Source organism: Lycium barbarum, chromosome 7 (genome assembly GCF_019175385.1).
Source record: "Lycium barbarum isolate Lr01 chromosome 7, ASM1917538v2, whole genome shotgun sequence".
In the NCBI taxonomy this organism is placed as follows: domain Eukaryota; kingdom Viridiplantae; phylum Streptophyta; class Magnoliopsida; order Solanales; family Solanaceae; genus Lycium; species Lycium barbarum.
In genome coordinates this window covers 113861097-113880144 of record NC_083343.1, presented here as the reverse complement: position 1 = coordinate 113880144, position 19048 = coordinate 113861097, and the positions used below count along the sequence as shown (strand labels likewise).

Genomic DNA, 19048 nt, shown 5'->3' with positions numbered 1-19048 from the left:
ATAGAGCATATACCTTGTAGTTCTTGAAAATACTTGGACCACTATACTTGGGTCCTAATATTGTTTCCTTGTATTAAGTTTTCGGAATTTGGGCCTTCTCATGTTAGCTTATCAAAAATAGATGACTTTAAAAAATGTAAGACCAGTTGGGCCTTGTTAGGCATTTGACCTTAGTAAATATCATCATCTTTTGTGTTTCCTGCAAACTCATTTTTTAGAAAACCTGGCAATTTACTCCTATAGCAAATCAGTTAAAAAAAAAACCTGGCAATTGTTTAGAAAATTAACATATCTAGCACACTTAAACCCAATTGATTAAGTAAAGTCTAATAGCGGGAAGAGATTAAGCAAACTATTCTTCTTAACCATTCTTGAGAATTCACGCCCAAAACAAGAAAAAAATACTGCAAATACAAAACTCACAAAATGTTAGTAAAATATGTAACGACATATCAATACAAAGACATAAAATTTTGAAGAGAGGAAAGAAGGCGTCGACACTTAAGACACGAGAGAGATCGGGGACGGCTAGACGCGAGCAAAGACTGTTAGACACGAGCAAATAAATCTGCTGGCTGCCTGCTCCTATGACCTGGGCAGATTTGGAGTTGTGACAACTCCAACAAACTCCCATGGTGTTCATGTGAAAAGAGAAGAAAAGGATTAGGTGCAAATCTCGATAATCAGTAACAACAACAAAAAAATTAACTGAACGTCATATAATCTAGAAGGAAGCGTACAATCATAAGAACTTGGAAACAAATACTTCTAAATAAGAGATGAATTCAATTAGTAACCTCAAATAAATTAAACAAATCTTGTGCGCTTCCTTTAACTTTTGAAACGTGGAGCTACGATATTATACCTGTCACTAATGTTATGCAGCAAACAAACTTAAATGCTCAAGTAAGAACAACTCATAAATCTTTGTATGGTTTGTTGGTAAGATACACCAAAAATTATCTAGTTATAGTAGTTCAAGAGGGAAAAATACAACCAGAATGCTAACAAGGAATTTAAAGTCTGAACTTCAAGGAAGTTGTTAAAGAGTTAATCATATTCTGGAAAAAAATCTTAACCAAACAAAACTCTTAACAGCCTTTGTAGCCTTAACAACTCTCAATGGTAATTTTTAACATACTTTACAAGCCCATGTTATTAGCCAACTTCCAAAAAACATTAGAAAAATAAACAGTCTTCAACAAACTCGACAAATTTTGAATCCTTGTAACTTGTTATCTCGAAAAGGGCTTGCTAACAATAAAAAAAAAAAAAAAAAAAAAAAAAAAAAAAACTAAGCATACAGAAGACTATTTGTTTTAAAAATAGACAAACCAGATTTACCAACACGTTGTTCCTCCCATAAAACTAACAATAACAATCCTAGCGACTTGAATAGAACCAAACCAAAGAGGATGGTTCAGATCACAGACATGGTGTTTGACAGGAACTATTTATTGTTTCATAACAAAATCTCACATTTTATCTTACGAAACAGCGTAACACTAATTCAGGATAAGTCTTTTCAGACATACATAACAATTTATATGCTTTGATATTCTTTGTCAAAAAAAGGATACATGAGAAAACAAAACAATGACCAAGCTTCAAACAAATTTTCCATGATCTGTTCTTATACACTTAAATAGCAGACAACCTACTGCCCTATAATGCATTTCTGTTTTCCATATTATAAAATCTCAAACTGGATCATTTGAACATTATACGAAGCAAAGCTTTTAGACATAAAGCCCAAACGTGCTGCACAAGCAATCATAGAATGTAAATCTAGAACGCGCCTTCACTACTTGTGAGGATTTAGCTAAAAAGATATGCTACTAAGTCCTTTCCAAAATCTTATAGTAGTGATTTTCAAACAAGCAGTAACGAGAAGACAAAATTCACAACAAATCTACTCGAAATTTCAACATGAACCAATTAACACATACCTAGCACAAGGAAGATTTTAAAACCAATCTTGACATTCTAGCTACTTCGTGACCTCATTTATATTTCAATATTGCAACATTTCAGAATCCATACAAACACTTGTTTAGATGCAGGTTTACATCCTAAAGGGTTAGGAATTTGGCTTTTGAAACTCACAACTTGCGCCAAAATCTTTATGTACTGTTTTCTCCTAGAATTATGATAAAAATAGTCCCTCCAGATTGATGGATGGAGTTTAAAAAAAAGACAACAGGATGCTGGTATGTTTGAGAAGTTAGACTGCCATTTTTGCCAAAGTGTTGTTAGCTCATCTCAACCATTCTAATAACAAACAGAAGACAAGCAGGTTCAAACAAACATAACTGAATAAATAATAAGAAACATCACTACGTTTTCTTTTTAGTTTGATAACCCGAAAATGAAATGTAAGACGAGGACGAAGATGATTACTAACTTAGTTAGCCATATAACAAGAGCAACTCGCAAAACAGAGAAATTAGCCAAAACGACGAAGTCAAACACAGATTTGACGAATTTAATTTTCACGAATCAGTAAATTTTCCTTTCAAGACAAGTAACTTTTCCCTAATCAAAACAGCAAGTTTTTTTTTTAATCAAAATAGTATCCTTTTCTCTAATCAAAATAGTAACCTTTTACTCCTATCAAAATAGTAACTTTTTGACCAGAAAACAGTAACTTTCGTTTTCGGAACAAATGTAGCTTTCTAACGTATAAAGCATATTTAGTTAACTATGAAAAACTTCAGAAAATCAATAAACAAGAGTCATCTTAAGTTAAGAAGGTCTCATGGACATGGCAAAGAAAAGAGATGACAGATACACACAAAATATTCTTCTCGTTATGGACCTGCAATAATCTATTATCTCATTAACTAAACTATGACCTCAACTACAAACATGGTAAAATAATTTAGCATGGTTTTCCATGGTCACGAAACAAAACACACATTCACATTTTAATATCTAACGAGCACGATGTCTGCTAGTAGAGGAAAGACAGAGTCTCTTGATAATTTATTCGAGCATTCTATTTCTTTAAAAGAACTTGAAGACTAGGCTATTTACAGCACGTCTAAAAAATATAACTGGCGACATATTCTTGCATCTCAACACACTCAAAATTCCAAATTTCGAAGAGTAGAGCTGGCAGGGAAAACAATAACCTCTTCTGAGCGATGGAGTAAAAGATTTACAAGCAATAACGTTACTCCAACGTCAGCGAGTTTCGATTAGTTCAAACTTGTGCAAATCAGTAGTTTCCTTCAGAAACATCGTAATTCCTTTGTTTTAAGTTTTACATACTGATCTTTCATCAAAATAACGAGAAGCAGATTCTAACACCCTTTAAACAGAAAACTAAAGAAGGAAACAAGATTTACAGGTTCTAATTATACACTTAAAACAGAAAATAAATGAACGACGATAACATCCAAGCAACTAGATATTTATCTAAGAACTGAAATGAGAAGAAATTTAGGTCGATTACTAACCTTCTCCGAGACAGCGAACTGAGGCTACTGTAGTTGTCGAATCTCCGAATCCGCTCAAAGTGGTCCTTCCTCAGCCGAGAACTAAAAGAGCGGATTTCGATAATCAGAAACTTAAAGAGTAAAAAAAAATAAGATTTTTCACAGAATCCAAGTTTTTAACAAAAGGAATTTTATGAGGGGGAAGCTTGTGAAAAATAAAAGGGATTTTTTCTGGTTGTTCAACCCTTTTTTATCAATTGATATCTGCTTTAACAGCCCATAGAGGGCTGTATTTATAGCTGAAAAAAGGGGAACGTTTCAACAGCTTCTTCAAGAAGCTTTTGGCCTTTGAATTTCAACTTAAAGGGAGGGAAAATTCTGAGATTTCAAAAAGATGAAATGATGAAGAAAAAATGACGGATTCTCACCTTTTTCAGAGGTGAAGTGAAAGGAAAGAGCTGTTGGGGCCAAAAATCCGAAAGTTTTCTTAGCAAACCGAGCTCTGAAGATGGGATGAGGCTGTTATCCATCGATTCATCCTTGTATTCACAAGATTCTCACATTTGCCCTCTTTGGAAGTTGAACAAGCTAGTTTGCAGAGCATTAATGGCTCTATAATCTCGTAGAGAGGGTGAGGGGACTGAAGAGACATGATGGCGGTGGATGGCTTTTGTACCCTGGTCCGTCGATGGAACCAGCGGTGATGGGAGATGGCATCGTTTGGTTAGGGCTGTTCGTTTGAAGAGGAGTGTAGGGATTTGGTTAGGGCTGTTAGGTTCTGATTAGAGTAGAAAGAGTTAGGGGTTTTAATTTAGGTGTTGGGCCGGGTAGGTGGATATTGGGCTGAGGGGTTATGGCCTGCTGATTTTTGTTAAGGGGAGAAGGGAATTGGCCCAATATTATGGGATGAGCTAATTTCTAACCCCTTTTTACTCTAATCAATTAATTAAAAAGTATGCTTCCTTGTCCTAAATATTTCCCACAAGATGTATACTTATATAAATTTCAATACAAGTAATTTAATATACGTATTAAGTTTAAAAAATAGAGTAAGAAGATGATTAGTATAGTAATAAATAGGATTAAAGGAAAAATGTCATGCAAGAACACCAACTCTATTTTTGAGTGATTTAATTGTAAAGAATGATGTTTAGTAATTTTTAATTATAAAAAATATGATGTTTGGTGATTTTTGAGAAACGATAAAAAACTTCCTTAACTTAAGAGAAATATATCTCAAAAAATAGTGTAATAATTAGCGAAAATATTCCAAACTCATTTATTGGAGAATTTTCACGACTGAGAAGCATAGTGAAATTAATTAAAGGAGGGCCAAAATTGGGTGTCAACATTACTCCTAAAGAGGTAGATGTGAAATTTACTCCCAAAATAGTAATAATTTGAAATTTATTCATGAAATTGTAAAATTCTTAAGTTTACTCCCGATATAGTACAACTTAACAATTTACTCGTGTAGTAGTAAAATTTTAAAAATTATCACTATAGTTTTCCTTCCGTGTAAGCGCGTGTATTGTTCTTTGTTTCAGCAAACCACATGTTCACATTTTAATTTTATTTCCTTCATTTGCCTACTACTGGTTTCTTCCATTGATTTCTAGGTTTTTAAACATTACAGACAAACTTTTCTCTGTCTAGAATTACACATGTACAGTCTCTCTCTGGAATATTATACATTTGTATATATTTTTTTGTAGATTTGTGTAGGTGTTGTATGTATATGTATAGATATAAATCTCCACTGTTTTATTGATTGATTGGAAGAAATTTGGCGTATTTGATGTAAGAGAAGAGGAAAGACTTAACAGAGATTACTAGATAATACATACCTAATCAATCATCAACATTATGAGTTTTCAACAAACCATATTTTATTTGTATGCAGGAACTTGATATCTAATTTTTCTTTAAAATTGACCACCCTAACAGTACCTGATTCGATATTGCAGTAGAATCAGGTCAAGCATGTGCTCAACACAGGCGATTAACTTGTTGAAATTTACTCCTGAAGAAATTTCCTTCTGAAGTAGTAAAATAGTTGAATTTTCTCCCGAATAAAAAAAAATGAGAAATATATTGAAGTGGTGTCTTCTTGTGCTTGAGAAAAATAATGAGCTATTGAAAGTTGTGTATTAAGCTTATCTACATGATCAAATTTCATTCCCCGAAGTGAATGAAGAAATATCACAACACACCTCCTGAAGAGATAAAATAGCAAAAGATACAAATGTTATTTTGTGGTATGAAAGTCATTGCTGCACGTACCTGACGTACGTCAAATCATCTTGGATAGTTTCATTATGTATCATTCCAAGGCCAATGAATTAGATTTGTAGAATATTTCCTATTATAACCACATTGATATAGCATGATTAGTTGTTATTGATTTCCCTAAAGGAAATAACAAATTCATATATTTCAAAATCAAGTATGTAATTTTTATGTGGTCACGCTAAGATACAAAATATTTAGACGTTAATAGCAAATCTCCCTGAAAGAGATGTTTGAAATATTGAAGTTTAGAACATAATGTTTACTTTTCGTAATTTATGAATTTATTATCTTTAAAAGTAAATTTATTTATTGTTTTTCTTACATGACATCAGAAAGATCTAATCAAATTCTCTTTCATGACACCAGCAGTGTCTAAGCAATTTTTGGTAGTACAAAATTAATGATCAAGGTCCAGAAGAGCCTAATTATTTGTCTACAAGAATTATGACACTAGTAGTGTCCAAACAATATCTGATTATGGGAATAAATTAAAAGCCCCTGAAGAGCTTATATACTATTGTGTCATTCATTCTAGATTGTAATATACGAAGATGTTATGATCAAAACACAAGTTGTAATAAACCCGAAGTTTACTAAAGTAAATGGCTATCATATTGAAGCTATAAATGATCGGAGGATTAAATTTCTTCAAAATCCTAGTGTGTAAGACATATGTAAGTGAACAGTTACCCTCTCTATTCTCCAAATTGTACTACATAAATATAAGCATGATGAAATTATATGCCATGATAAACCAGAAGTTTATTGATACAAAACAGGAGTTCATGTCATAGTAAACCAGAAGTTTATTAAAACAAACATGGCATGGTAAACTTGAAGTTTACTAGTATAAATAAATTTTATTAGTCGGCATGAGCGGTTTGGCCATCCCGATTCAAATATAATATGCAGATTAAGTATTTGGCATATATTGAAGAACCAGAAGATTCTTCAAGAATTTATTTTTGTTGTTTGTTCTTATGATAAGTGGATTATACTGGCTAATGTTGGGATTGAATTTCCTAACTCTGAAAAAAATAATATAAAAGGTGAATTTGGGCCCGTTCACCTATTATGTGATGTCTCAAATAGATGCATCGATAAGACAGTCACATGTGTGTTTATTGTCAACCTGCAGTTTGACATATGCAAAGTTACTTGCTCAAAATAATTGAGTTGAGCGCACAATTTTCAGAGTATATAATCAAGATAATTCATCTTGTTAATGCTGGTTTATATTCAAGCTGGTTTGGCATTGAATGCCTCCGATAAATAGCTAAACCATTGTTTATGAGAACAAAGCTTTATGTGCTGGTCTGAGATATGATATATGGTATACAACACTACTTGTATGCTTCAGACCAATAAATTATATTAAATTCTCCTCTCACAATTGGGTCAGGATTAGGAACCAGATATTACCATCTAACATTTTTTATGTATGGTATATGATTAATTAATCTACCATGATGTGCGAAGATGAATTCCCTCAAAGAATATGGAATATATGTTAGTTTTTCTAGCATAAGGAGGGGGGGGGGGGGGGGGGGGGGGGGGGAGAATAAGCAGCTGAGGAATATGTTATGAATTATCATTAGTGTGATCCTCATTAAAAGGATAATTCAACTCAAATGCTAGAAGCATTTGCTGACCCAAAATTAATTTCTAATTTCAGCTGCAAAATGCTCCTATTAAATTCATGTCCCTGAAGGACATAGTCTACGGCATGCATGAAGCGTGGTAGACTAATCGGTTCCAAACGCAATAATCATTGAAAAGAAAGAGGAGCAAATGGTTAATGATCATTATAAAGAGGCAATGTGTTCTTGAAGAGCCTACGACATAATACTTCATGAAACCTCATGAGAGGTTTAGGTACCTAAAAATAATGGAAGTGATGAGATCTCAATAAGTTATGTCACATTGCGAATCGATATAAATGATATACCGTCGACGATATTTATGGTACAATATAGCGCAATATTGTAAAAGATTGTGAGGATCTAAATTCTACGTCTATTAAAGCATGCTAATGTAGAAATTATTATCAAGTGAAATGACGCATCTTGGTAAGCGTAAAGCTTATTGGAACTGCTGTCCGGACACCAGAAGATGTCACATATTTAGATAGAAATAGATGTTGTCACAACCTATATGAATTACTTGACAAAACTATATGAAAATTCCTGAAGAATTTTAAATGCCTAAAGCATATACAAGTTGTAGAAATTTGTTCATAATTCTTATATGAATTAAGCAAGGTTTATATGAATTAAGCAAGGTGAACGCGATTTTATCACCTTAATGAATATTTACTGACTAAGGGCACAAATGATCCTTACGTCTTTGTGAAAATCAAAATCTGTCATATTGGTTAGTGCAAGTTGATGACTTGAGAATTATTGAAACTCTTGAAGAGTTTTCAAAAGAAATAGATTATCTGCTGAAAGAAGTTGAAATGAGAAACTTGCAGAATATTTTGGTCCTGAAGTGTCATATCTTTATGCAATTAATGCATTTATATATTTTGCTATGACTATGGGGGACTATAGTCATACGATGTTGTTCTACGTGGCAGTCAAGTCATATAAAGATAACATCTGTTTATAAAGCAAGTCAGGAATGCACTTGGAGTGATTTCAACAATACAGCTCTATTCAAAGACTGAAAAAGCAGCAGTATACATAGCCCAACTAAAGAGAGGATTCATAAAAGCACAAGTCATGCTTCATCAAAGTGTTCTTCACACACGAGCTCCAAAATAATGGTGATATCAATGTGCAAGAGATTTGTTCGAGCGTTAATATGACTGATTTATTCACCAAGTCTATACCAACTGCAACTCTCGAGTGAAGATGTGAAGATTCAAGTTTTTGGATTGAAGTTCTCATCAGGGGGAGTTAATACGCGTTGTACTCTTTTTCCCTTTCAAGGTTTTTGTCCCACTGGGTTTTTCCTTATGAGGTTTTTAATAAGGCAACCAAATAGCGTATTACTAGAAGTGTATACTCTTTTTTCTTCACTAGATTTTTTCCCATTGGGTTTTTTTCTAGTAAGGTTTTAACGAGGCACATTATCTACCAAATAGACATCCAAGAGGGAGTGTTATAAATATTATTTAATTATGGATGTCTATCTTTAGGAGAAATATTAGGGTTAGTGACTTTGGGATCAAGTCACTTTTCCCCTATAAATATAGAGGTTCTCCTTCATTGTAAATCAATCCCTAATAAGAGAAATAAGAATTCCCCTCTCTTCTCTCTTTCTCTACTATATTCTTGTTCTTGCTTTATAATTTTATAACAATTATTCCAATTATAGTCATTTAATGGGTAATTTACAGAATAAACCACAATTAAAATTAATTATGATAAATTCTAATAAATTTATTAAACAAGAATTGAGGGGTAAAAATGATTTAGTTATTTAATTAATCAGATTCCTTGCATTAAACAGAGTAAAATGTGTGCTAATTAATTTTTGATAATTTAAACAATTAAATAAATAATTATTTTGAGCTATTTCCTTGATTAAGTTTAACAAATGTATCATAATTGTTGCAAATTAATTTTCACATGATTTATAACATTATAGAAATTATTTAACCACACAAGAATGGTAAAATATTATCTAAATAGTTCTATAAAATCATTTTGACTTCTAAAAATACATATTTCACTCTGTTTAATATTCAAGGACTCTGGGTAATAAAAATAAATTATGGGAGTTCAAAAATTAGGTGTCAACAACCCCTGCCTTGTAAAACTTCTTGCAATTCCAGTTGAACCCGCAACAAAGCCAGCGTTGCTTTCATGGGATCAACTGCTCGATTTCGATATAGAACTGGATAAGTATATTATTAGTGTATATCACTTAAATTCATTTAATAACAGTATGGTTGTTGTCAGCAAATGTCCTAGCAATTAAGTAGAGAAGGTTGCAATGTATACTTAGCGAGTTCAATTTGTTGGCATTCTTAACCCTTTAGCTAATGCAAAAATAAGGAATTCTTTGTGAATCCCTTTTTTCACCTACTCTTTTGCCTTATGTGAAAGGCTGAAAGTCCCGTAGAGGAAGATGAAAGTCATTTTGAGCACTCTATATACAAATCTCTGTCTTACGGGATTAGTTGGAGGTTCCTCCACTTGTGTTGAGTTGAAACCACACTCATGCGCCACCTCTGAAGTCCATCTGCCTCGGCTCGTGACACGTGGAACGTGGCACGTGACTCGTGCATGATGTGGCTTTAACCTTTTTCCTGGCAGATTTCTTCAGCGTGTAACTGCTCCAGAAAATATCCTGTAATAGCCCTTATAATGTCTATAATAGTTCCTGAAATCACTTCTGTAACAACTCATGTACAACTGTTTTTTCTTTTTCTTTTTGTAACAGCTATGCTAAATTCTATAACAACTCTCAGTCCTCTTGTAACTATTCCAGCAGTTTGGCCTATAAAGCAACACCCTTTTGTGAAACTATCACACACTGAAATCCTTTCACTGTCTACTTCTCAATTATGTTTTAAGGCACTTTTTTTCTGCAAACTCCAAACTCCATTCGACCACGAGTATACACTACAAGAAAGTATAAAAATGGCAACAAAAAATTTAATATTTGACAACAACTTAATTTTATTGTTGGCAAATGAACTTTTTTGTTGCTAAACAATTTAATTTTTGTTGTCATAGTATTGATTATTGTTGCAAAAGGTACTTTTGGCAACAAAAAAAAAAGTTGTTGCACGTCGTTGTAATAACAGCTGTTGGGAAAAGTTTATGCAGCAATTTGTTTTTGTTACCAAAAGTACTTTTTGCAACAATAATTAATCTATGACAACAACAAAAAAAATTGTTGCCAAATATCTTTTTTCTTGTAGTGATATGTGTTTGGTATTGTTGTGGAACCTTGTAGAGCCAGTCTTAACGATTTGCATCCTAGTCATGCCAAAATCACTTTCAAGGCAGTGTTCCAGCCAATAGTATTTTAATCGATAAGTTTTTCCAGTTTCTCAATTTATTCATTGTTGATATGATACTATTAACACTTTTCCTACACAACTGAACCTATTATTATTTACAAAAAAACATAAATATATATGTGAAATATCACTAATATTAATGAATATTAAAATATGATTAACCTATAATTGTAGAAATGCATTGGCTTCAATGACAATTAAGAACAAAGGCTAAAGCGATCAAGCTTTAATTAATCCTGAATGTCGCATGTGCTAGCAAGAAAGATCTGTCTCTCTTCTTCTCGTCTATTCTTTTTCTTATCAATATATGTAAATTACGGTGCCATGCAAAAATGAAGAAAACTCTGTCAAGTTTACAAATTAACTTTGCAGATGGGGTGAGACCAAACGTCATAAGGTAGAAGGAAATGGTCAATCAATCAAACAAATACTTGACCAAGTCATTGTGCACAATTTCTACATTTCCAAATACCAAAGTCGCATACTCTACATTTGATTAAATATCAGATTGCGTTACTCTTTAGGCAAAATGTACATGCCGTCATTAGCCGGCTGATCACTTCCCAGTTTTAACATCCTATAAATATGTAATCTTCCTACATGCAACCCTTCAAAACATCTAGCTTAACAAACATTCTCCAACAAATAATCAAAAATTAAGAAAGCTTTCAAAAGTAGTAGCAATAATAAATTAAATTCCAAATGGCCTCGAAAACTTTCTTGATTGCACTTGTTGTAGTTAGCATAGTTGTTGCTTCAGCTATGGCAACGGAGCATTTGGTTGGGGATGATCAAGGTTGGAAACTCAAATTTGACTACAATGCATGGGCTGAGAGCAAAGAGTTCCATGTTGGAGATAAGCTCAGTACGTTATTTATCCTCTTCCTGTAATATTCTATGTTATGCCTTCATTTTTTATAAGGACATATAAGGAATCTTAGGATTTACTTATATACATTAAAAGTGCAAACAAGAAAGATTACATTATCAGTATATTTTAATCTAATTATCAGTATATTTTAATCTATTGTAGCAGGTAATTTTTCTATTTTTTCATGATTCTAATCCACTTTTTATGAATGATTACAGGTAATAATTATTATTTAAATGACATGATAGCGCAAAAAAGTTCTTACACTATCCATGTAGTTTTACTTGTTATAATAGTCTACTTACCATAAATTACAGGTTACCAAATCATTCTTGTAACAGAATATTACTTGCAATTTATAAGTAATCTGATAGTGTAAAAAATCTTAAAGTTGTGAATATGTAGAAGTTAAACTCGCTTAATTTTGGAATCATAATGAACAAAACTTTTGTGGGTGCAGTTTTCAAGTACAAGGAGGGAGTTCACAATGTGTACAGAGCTGATTTGACAGCCTTCCAAAACTGTGCACCAGGTGCCAATGTTGAACCCTTAACTACTGGAAATGATGTGATTGAGCTGAAATCTCCAGGGAAGAAATGGTATTTTTGCGGAATAAATAACCACTGTGATCAAGGCATGAAGGTCGCCGTTAACGTTCTGTCAAGTTCCCCTGGCTCATCAGCTGCCTTTGGGATAAGTCCTTCCAAATTTGTTGCTATGATGGTTGCTGCATTTTCCATGTTCTTGATCATCATTGCTTAAGACTATTGGCTTAAGACTATTGTTCTTTGGTTAATTAATCCTATCATTTCTGTTCTTTTCGTGAACTTGTTTTTTTTTTTTTCATTATTTCAAAATTTGTAATAGCAAATTCGGAATATTAAATATTTGAATGGGTGCTTAATTTACGCATACTACTAGGGCCTTTACATATTATAGCAAGTAACCTGTCTTATTTGTTAATATTACAAATCCCATATTACACTTTGCTATTCTTTGAGTTACCTGAGTCAATATATTATACTAGGTGACAAACAAGTTTTATATCTAAGAAAAAAATGACACAAGTTACTATTATTGAGTAGGTGCGGGGGTGACTCTTTTGAGATTAGTGTTAATGACACTAATTTTAAAGCCCCAAAATTTTGTTATTTACAAAAAGCGCCTATCTCCCTCCCACCCCCCTCAGATCCGCCACCGCCTCCTTCGCCTCCTCCACCATCACTATTACCTCCTCTTCCACCACAACCATCACCTCCTCCTACTCCTCTGCCAACCTCCTTTGCCTCTTTCTCCACCTACTCCGGCTCCTTCGATTCCTCCTTCACCTTCTTCTCCTACTCTAGTAGATACCACCACACATGCCAGTGCAAGAATTGACTGAGAGCAAAGAGTTCTATGTTGGGGAGATACGCTCGGTATGTTATTTAGCCTCGTCATATATAACGATAAAGTTTGTTTCATTTGCCGTGGCACTCTTTTTTTAAGTTGGTGTCAAAAGAATGACATTTTTTCATTAAGATATTGTCTAATTTTGAATTTTTTAATTTTACTTGAATATATTGTTTTTGTAGCCATAAAAATGTAACGGCATATTTAAGAACACATATTTTCATACTTTTGGGTCCCTATTTAACTGTCTTAGTTTGACTAGACAAGAACTTCAAGAAACAAAGGGAAACTTATGAATCTTATGGTTTTAAATCAAAGATGTCTGTAGTCCTATAAAGATACTTGGCGTCGAGCCTACACTCCTGTCCATCTAGTATCCTAAGCATTGTATTGTTGAAAACGTTTGCGTTCTCCGAATATATGGTTTCTCCCATGCCGTTTTCTCGCTCGTGATTCTGGAACTCGTCAAAAACCCATAAATCATAGTAGTCATCGGCTCCCGCAAAGTCGTTCATTCTTACCCCTACGAGGTATATTCTTATGGCCTTTCTTAGCTTATCAAAGATCAAGGTCTTCGCTGCGACACCTCAATATTATACATAGTTTAATAATATTTATATAATCTTAAAAAATTACTTGACCAAGTATTGTGCATATTTCTACATTTCTCTCTTACAAAAAAAAAAAGAAAAAAAAAAAGCCACCATTCTCTATACATTAAATTAATATAATAAAAAATTCAGATTGCATTATTCGTTAGGCAAATGGCCTTGCTAAGTAGCACTACTTAAGTATATGCCGCCATTAGCCGGCTGAGTTCCCAATTTTAAAATCCTATAAATATTCCCTTCTACATGCAACCCTTCAAAACATCCAGCTTAACAAATTAACATTCTATTGTTCAAATTAGGAAAGATTTCAAAAGTAATAATAAAATCCAAATGGCCTTGAAAGCTTTCTTGATTGCACTTGCTGTTGTTAGCATGGTTGTTGCTCCAGCTATGGCCACTGAGCATTTGGTTGGGATGATCAAGGTTGGAAAAAAGTGCCTTAAAGGTACCAACACAGCATACCCAATTTGTACCAAAAGCTTTACAAATTGTACACGTAATGAATGCTTGTATCATAAGCTATATAACTTGTATACTTTACCCAACTATTTTTTAATCCCACGTGAACGTATATCATAGTACTTAATATTTATTCTCTTCTCATGTATAGACGTATGCACTTAAATTTTAATTCTCCGACACATTTATTTCCTCCGTGCACTTTTACTTGTTCACTTTTGACTTTTCAAGTTTTTTGCTGAATATTTATTCTCTTCCCATGTATAGACGTATGCAGTTCAATTTTAATTCTCCTACACAAATTTATTTCCTCTGTGCACTTTTACTTGTTCACTTTTGACTTTTCACGTTCTTTAAGAATTAATAAATCCCACGTGGATATATGTCACAGTACTAAATATTTATTCTTCTCTCATGTGTACACGTATGCATTTCAATTTTAATTCTCTGACATATATTTATTTCCTCCGTGCACTTTTACTTGCTCACTTTTGACTTTTCAAGTTCTTGTTGAATATTTATTCTCTTCTCATGTATACATGTATGCACTTCAATTTTAATTCTCCGACACATATTTATTTCCTCCGCGCACTTTTACTTGTTCACTTTGACTTTTCACGTTATTTAAGAATTAATAAATGAAGTACTCTCTCAGTCTCATATTAATTGGTCATATTACTTGACTTTTCACGTTCTTTAAGAATTAATAAATGAAGTACTCCCTTCTTCCATATATTACCTTGCCACATTACTATACTTGACTTTTCACGTTCTTTAAAAATTAATAAAATGAAGTACTCCCTTCATCCCATATTACTTGGTCACATTACTAAAAACATATGTCTATTTTTTTATTCTATATTTTTCTTCTTCTTATCTTCTTATATATAAACGCCCAAGGTGGATGAACACAACAACAATAAGTTGTACAAAAAGCAACTGAAATTGTACCCTAAGCAGGGACTAAAATGTGTACATTTCAGAAGTTGAACATTAATTCTACCTTTTGTGTGTCCACAGGTCCGCAGTGTCTTAATTGTCCTTTCATTTCCTTCATTTGGCTTGTACTCCCTTTGTCTCAATTTAAGTGTCTACGTTTGACTAGACATGGAGTTTAAGAAATAAAGATAGACTTTCAAATCTTGTGGTTCTAAATTAAAAATGTGTATAATATAATAAAATATCCTTTGAATCTTGTGATTACAAACTTGATATATAGGATATTTGAATTGTCAACTTACTAAATATAAAAAGAGGCGGACATAACCAACATAAAACAATTTTTTTATTTTTTAATAACAAACACCCAAGTAGACGAACACAACAAAAATAAGTTGTACAAAAAGCAACTGAAATTGTACTCTAAGCCAGGATTAACATGTGTACATTTCAGAAGTTTAACATTAATACCACCTCTTATGTGCTTACTTTTTAAGTCCCCACGTGTCCACAGTGTCTCAATTGTCCTTTCATTTCTTTCATTTGGCATATACTCCCCCTGTCTCAATTTAAGTGTCTACGTTTGACTAGACACGGAGTTTAAGAAATAAAGATAGACTATCTTGTGGTTCTAAATTAAAAATGTGGATAATATAATAAAATATCCTTTGAATCTTGTGATTATAAACTTGACATGTAGGATATTTGAATTGTCAACTTACTATATATAAAAAGAGGCGGACATAACCAAAATAAGATAAATTTTAACAACAATTGAGAAATTAAGGGGGAAAATAAGACGAAAAGAAAAAAAAATATGGAGACTCACTAAGGATAATCGCAGTATCCTTTGCAAAATATACAAACCATAAAGACTAGCCAAATTAAATAACCAAATTAATCATATTGGGCCCCGTGCATCGCACGGGCATAGTTTGCTAGTTGATTACAATAAATGGGCGGACACCAAAGAGTTCCATGTTGGAGATAAGCTCAGTGTGTTATTTATCCTCTTCTTATATTGCACTTTATACCTTAGTTTTTACAAGAGTTCTGTGACTACTCTTACTTTTAATTATCTTTAAGTGACTTCTAGTTAATGGCGGAAACAAAAATTTATATAAGGGCATGTTCAAAAAGACACTGTAATATTATACTTAGGATTTGAACTTGTGGCTAAAGCAAGTTTTGAATGGTAAAAATTTACCCGCATCGGATTTTTACATAAAACCAATGCTAACTTACTATAGTTAAGTAATTTAATGAAGTGAAAATATACCTTAATCAATCATGATTAAGTGTTAGTTGTGTCACAAAAAAAGACTCCTTTTTTATTCATAGCATAATTTTTCGACAAAGGTATTTCAATTGATTACCTTATAATTAATTCCTACCTAACTTCGTCACCTCTGTTGATAGTGCAAAAATTCTTTTACACTTTTGACGTATAGAAATTAAACTCTACGCATGTTATGCCTTAGTGTTTCTTTAACCTTCAAAAAGCAAATAACACAAAATGAACAGTGTTTAATTTTGGTGTCATATATAATGAAAACTTTTTTTTTTTTTTTGTGTGTGTGTGCAGTTTTCAAGTACAAGGAAGGAGTTCACAATGTGTTTAAAGCAGATCTAATATCCTTCCAAGATTGTGCACCATCTACTACTGTTACATCCTTCAATACTGGAAATGATGTAATTGAATTGACATATCCTGGCAAGAAATGGTATTTTTGTGGAATAAGAGGCCATTGTGATCAAGGCATGAAATTAGCCATTACTGTTTTGCCAGTTGAAGTGGGATCTCCTAATTCAAGTCCCCCTGCCTCATCAACTGCCTTTGGGATTAGTCCTAATTATAAATTTATTGTTGCATTATTTGCTGTGTTCTTGATGATCATTGCTTAAGAATATTAGAGCAGCTAACACTTGATATGTGATTCTTTCTTTAATTTATGCCTGTTGTTTGGTTAGTCAATAAGGTTTATTTTCTTCCTTTCCATTTCATGGACTTGAGATTATTTGTGGTTTTGCATTGGATTTAATTTGACTAAAGATATTATTGATCATTCGTTTTGGAATATAGTCCTCTTTCCTAGCTAGTCATTATGTTTCCTGTGTGTAATTAATTTTTCAATCATTAAACTAGAGGCGAATTCAGGAGTATCTCACCTTCCACGAACACTCACAGAATCAATTCGTCATAGTGGTGTTTCTACCTAGTATTATCTAAAATATAAATAAGTTATTAATGACAAGAAGAAATAAAAAAATACCCTTCTGCGAAATTATAGAAGATACCCTTCTGATATTGACACTAATAATACGTAAGTGTAACAAAATCTTCAGACAATTACTTAGAGTTCCTAGAGCTCCTAGTAAGGCTGGTTAAAGAATCCATTATCAGCCTTGATTAATCATCCTTTGTTGTCCAAAGTGAACCGTTTCGTTTTTGTAGTTTTTAATTCTTCCAAAGTCTTATAAGTTGAAATATTTCCACAATGTACGTACCTTATCCCCTCTAAGATCTTGAAGGAAATGTGTTGTTATCAATTTTCAATTCATTCACAATTAGCTCCTTTTTTCATATGGTACTCGGGATCCTTAATCTAATCAAGACCTTTAATTACCTCTGTTGTTTGCAAAAATATAATGCTAATTTGACAAGAACCTTTTTGGAAAAATTTGGGAGGAAAAAGACAGGATTTATTGGCTTAAAAAATATACTTCGTCCGTTTCAATTTATGTGGTACTTTTTGTTTCATGAGAGTTAATTTGACTAATCTTTAAAGTCAAATTGGACTATATTAACTCAGCATTTTAAAATTAAAATTTAGATATTAAAAAATTATATGAAAAATACTTATAAGTTACAATCTGTCTCATGTTAACATGATTAAAAAATATATATTTTAAAATATATGTAAAAATTTACCTATTTTAAATTTTGAAAAATGAAAAGTTTCACGTAAATTAGTATAGAGAAAATATCAATTTATTAGGTAAAATAAAAGTTGGTCACTTTCCTAATAGGAAAGCACACGTTTTACTATGTTGTTTGTTAGTTGTTACCTCTGAATTGGTTCACAATTAGGAACAAAAAGGGAAAGAATATATACGGTGCTTACAAACAAAACCCTTTAATGGGACCCACAAAATTTCCCGCAAAACCCAAGTTCTGTTACTATTTCTCCCCGGAAAAATTTATTCCCCTTGTTGGACTTGATTAATCGCCTTTTCTGTTCAAATTGTTTTTTTTTTTTGTAATTTTCTAATTTAAAGTTTTATAAGTTTGAGTTAATCAAATTCAATTTTTCTCCACAAGTACAATACAATGTACCTTACTGTTTTTTCCCTTTAAGATCTTGAATGAAATATGTTGTTATAAATTTTCACTTCATTCACAATTAGTCCCTTTTTTTATGTGGTAATTAATCTAATCAAGACATTTAGTTACCTTCAATGTTTGCATAAACATAATGCTAATTGGACAAGAACCTTTTTGAAAAAATTTAGGAGGACAGAAACATGATTTATTGGCTTTAAAAGTATATCAATTTATTGGTTAGTAGGTAGTCGAACGTTGTTTAGTTTTCCTCTGTTAGTATTATTATTATTATTACAGTACTATATTATTCTTCAATTTTATTATTGCCTGTTGTTTTCCTTGCTACGATTATCGTATTATTTGTTGTTACCACTTTTCTTTTCTTCATTAGTTTCTACATGGATTCTTTATTATTATATTTGTTTTCCTTATTGATTTTGCTATGTTTTACTTAAGTCAAGGGCCTATAAAAAATAACCTCCCTACCAACTACCAAGTAATGCTGCGTACACCCCACTCTCTTAAACCCCACATGTGTAATTATACTGGGTATGTAGTTGTTGTTATTAAGTAAAAATAAAATTTGGTAACTTTCCTAATTGGAAATCACACGTCTTATATTTCGTCTATCTCAATTTATGTGACATCATTTCTTTTTTAATCTGTCCTAAAAAGAATGTCACATTTCTATATTTAGAAACAATTTAACTTTCTGAAATGATTATAACCACACATTTACAT

The 19048-nt window shown here is 32.4% G+C and overlaps 2 protein-coding genes and 1 long non-coding RNA gene across 3 annotated transcripts; 2 read left to right on the top strand and 1 right to left on the bottom strand.

The window, feature by feature from the left end:
* Positions 1–343: 343 nt before the first annotated feature.
* LOC132603862 (uncharacterized) lies at positions 344–4205 on the bottom strand. Its single transcript, XR_009568555.1, has 2 exons — positions 3869–4205; positions 344–3542 (listed from the first exon to the last, which is right to left on the bottom strand). It is a non-coding gene; the product is annotated as an uncharacterized LOC132603862 (long non-coding RNA).
* Positions 4206–11412: 7207 nt separating this feature from the next.
* On the top strand, positions 11413–12343 carry LOC132601774 (blue copper protein 1a-like). The gene is made up of 3 exons (XM_060314840.1): positions 11413–11575; positions 11744–11746; positions 12042–12343. The coding sequence occupies exons 1-3, from the start codon at positions 11413–11415 to the stop codon at positions 12341–12343; spliced, it is 468 nt and encodes a 155-aa protein (XP_060170823.1).
* A 1571-nt stretch (positions 12344–13914) lies between these two features.
* LOC132601773 (blue copper protein 1a-like) lies at positions 13915–16887 on the top strand. The gene is made up of 2 exons (XM_060314839.1): positions 13915–14029; positions 16568–16887. Exons 1-2 carry the CDS (start codon positions 13915–13917, stop codon positions 16885–16887), a joined length of 435 nt encoding a protein of 144 aa, XP_060170822.1.
* The last annotated feature ends 2161 nt before the right edge of the window (positions 16888–19048 follow it).

Bases quoted from the DNA above. Each gene is read 5' to 3' on its own strand.
- LOC132601774 (XM_060314840.1), top strand. From the start codon at position 11,413: ATGGCCTCGAAAACTTTCTTGATTGCACTTGTTGTAGTTAGCATAGTT.
- LOC132601773 (XM_060314839.1), top strand. From the start codon at position 13,915: ATGGCCTTGAAAGCTTTCTTGATTGCACTTGCTGTTGTTAGCATGGTT. The intron at 14,030-16,567 runs GTACCAACACAG...GTGTGTGTGCAG, and splicing joins TGGAAAAAAGTGCCTTAAAG to TTTTCAAGTACAAGGAAGGA.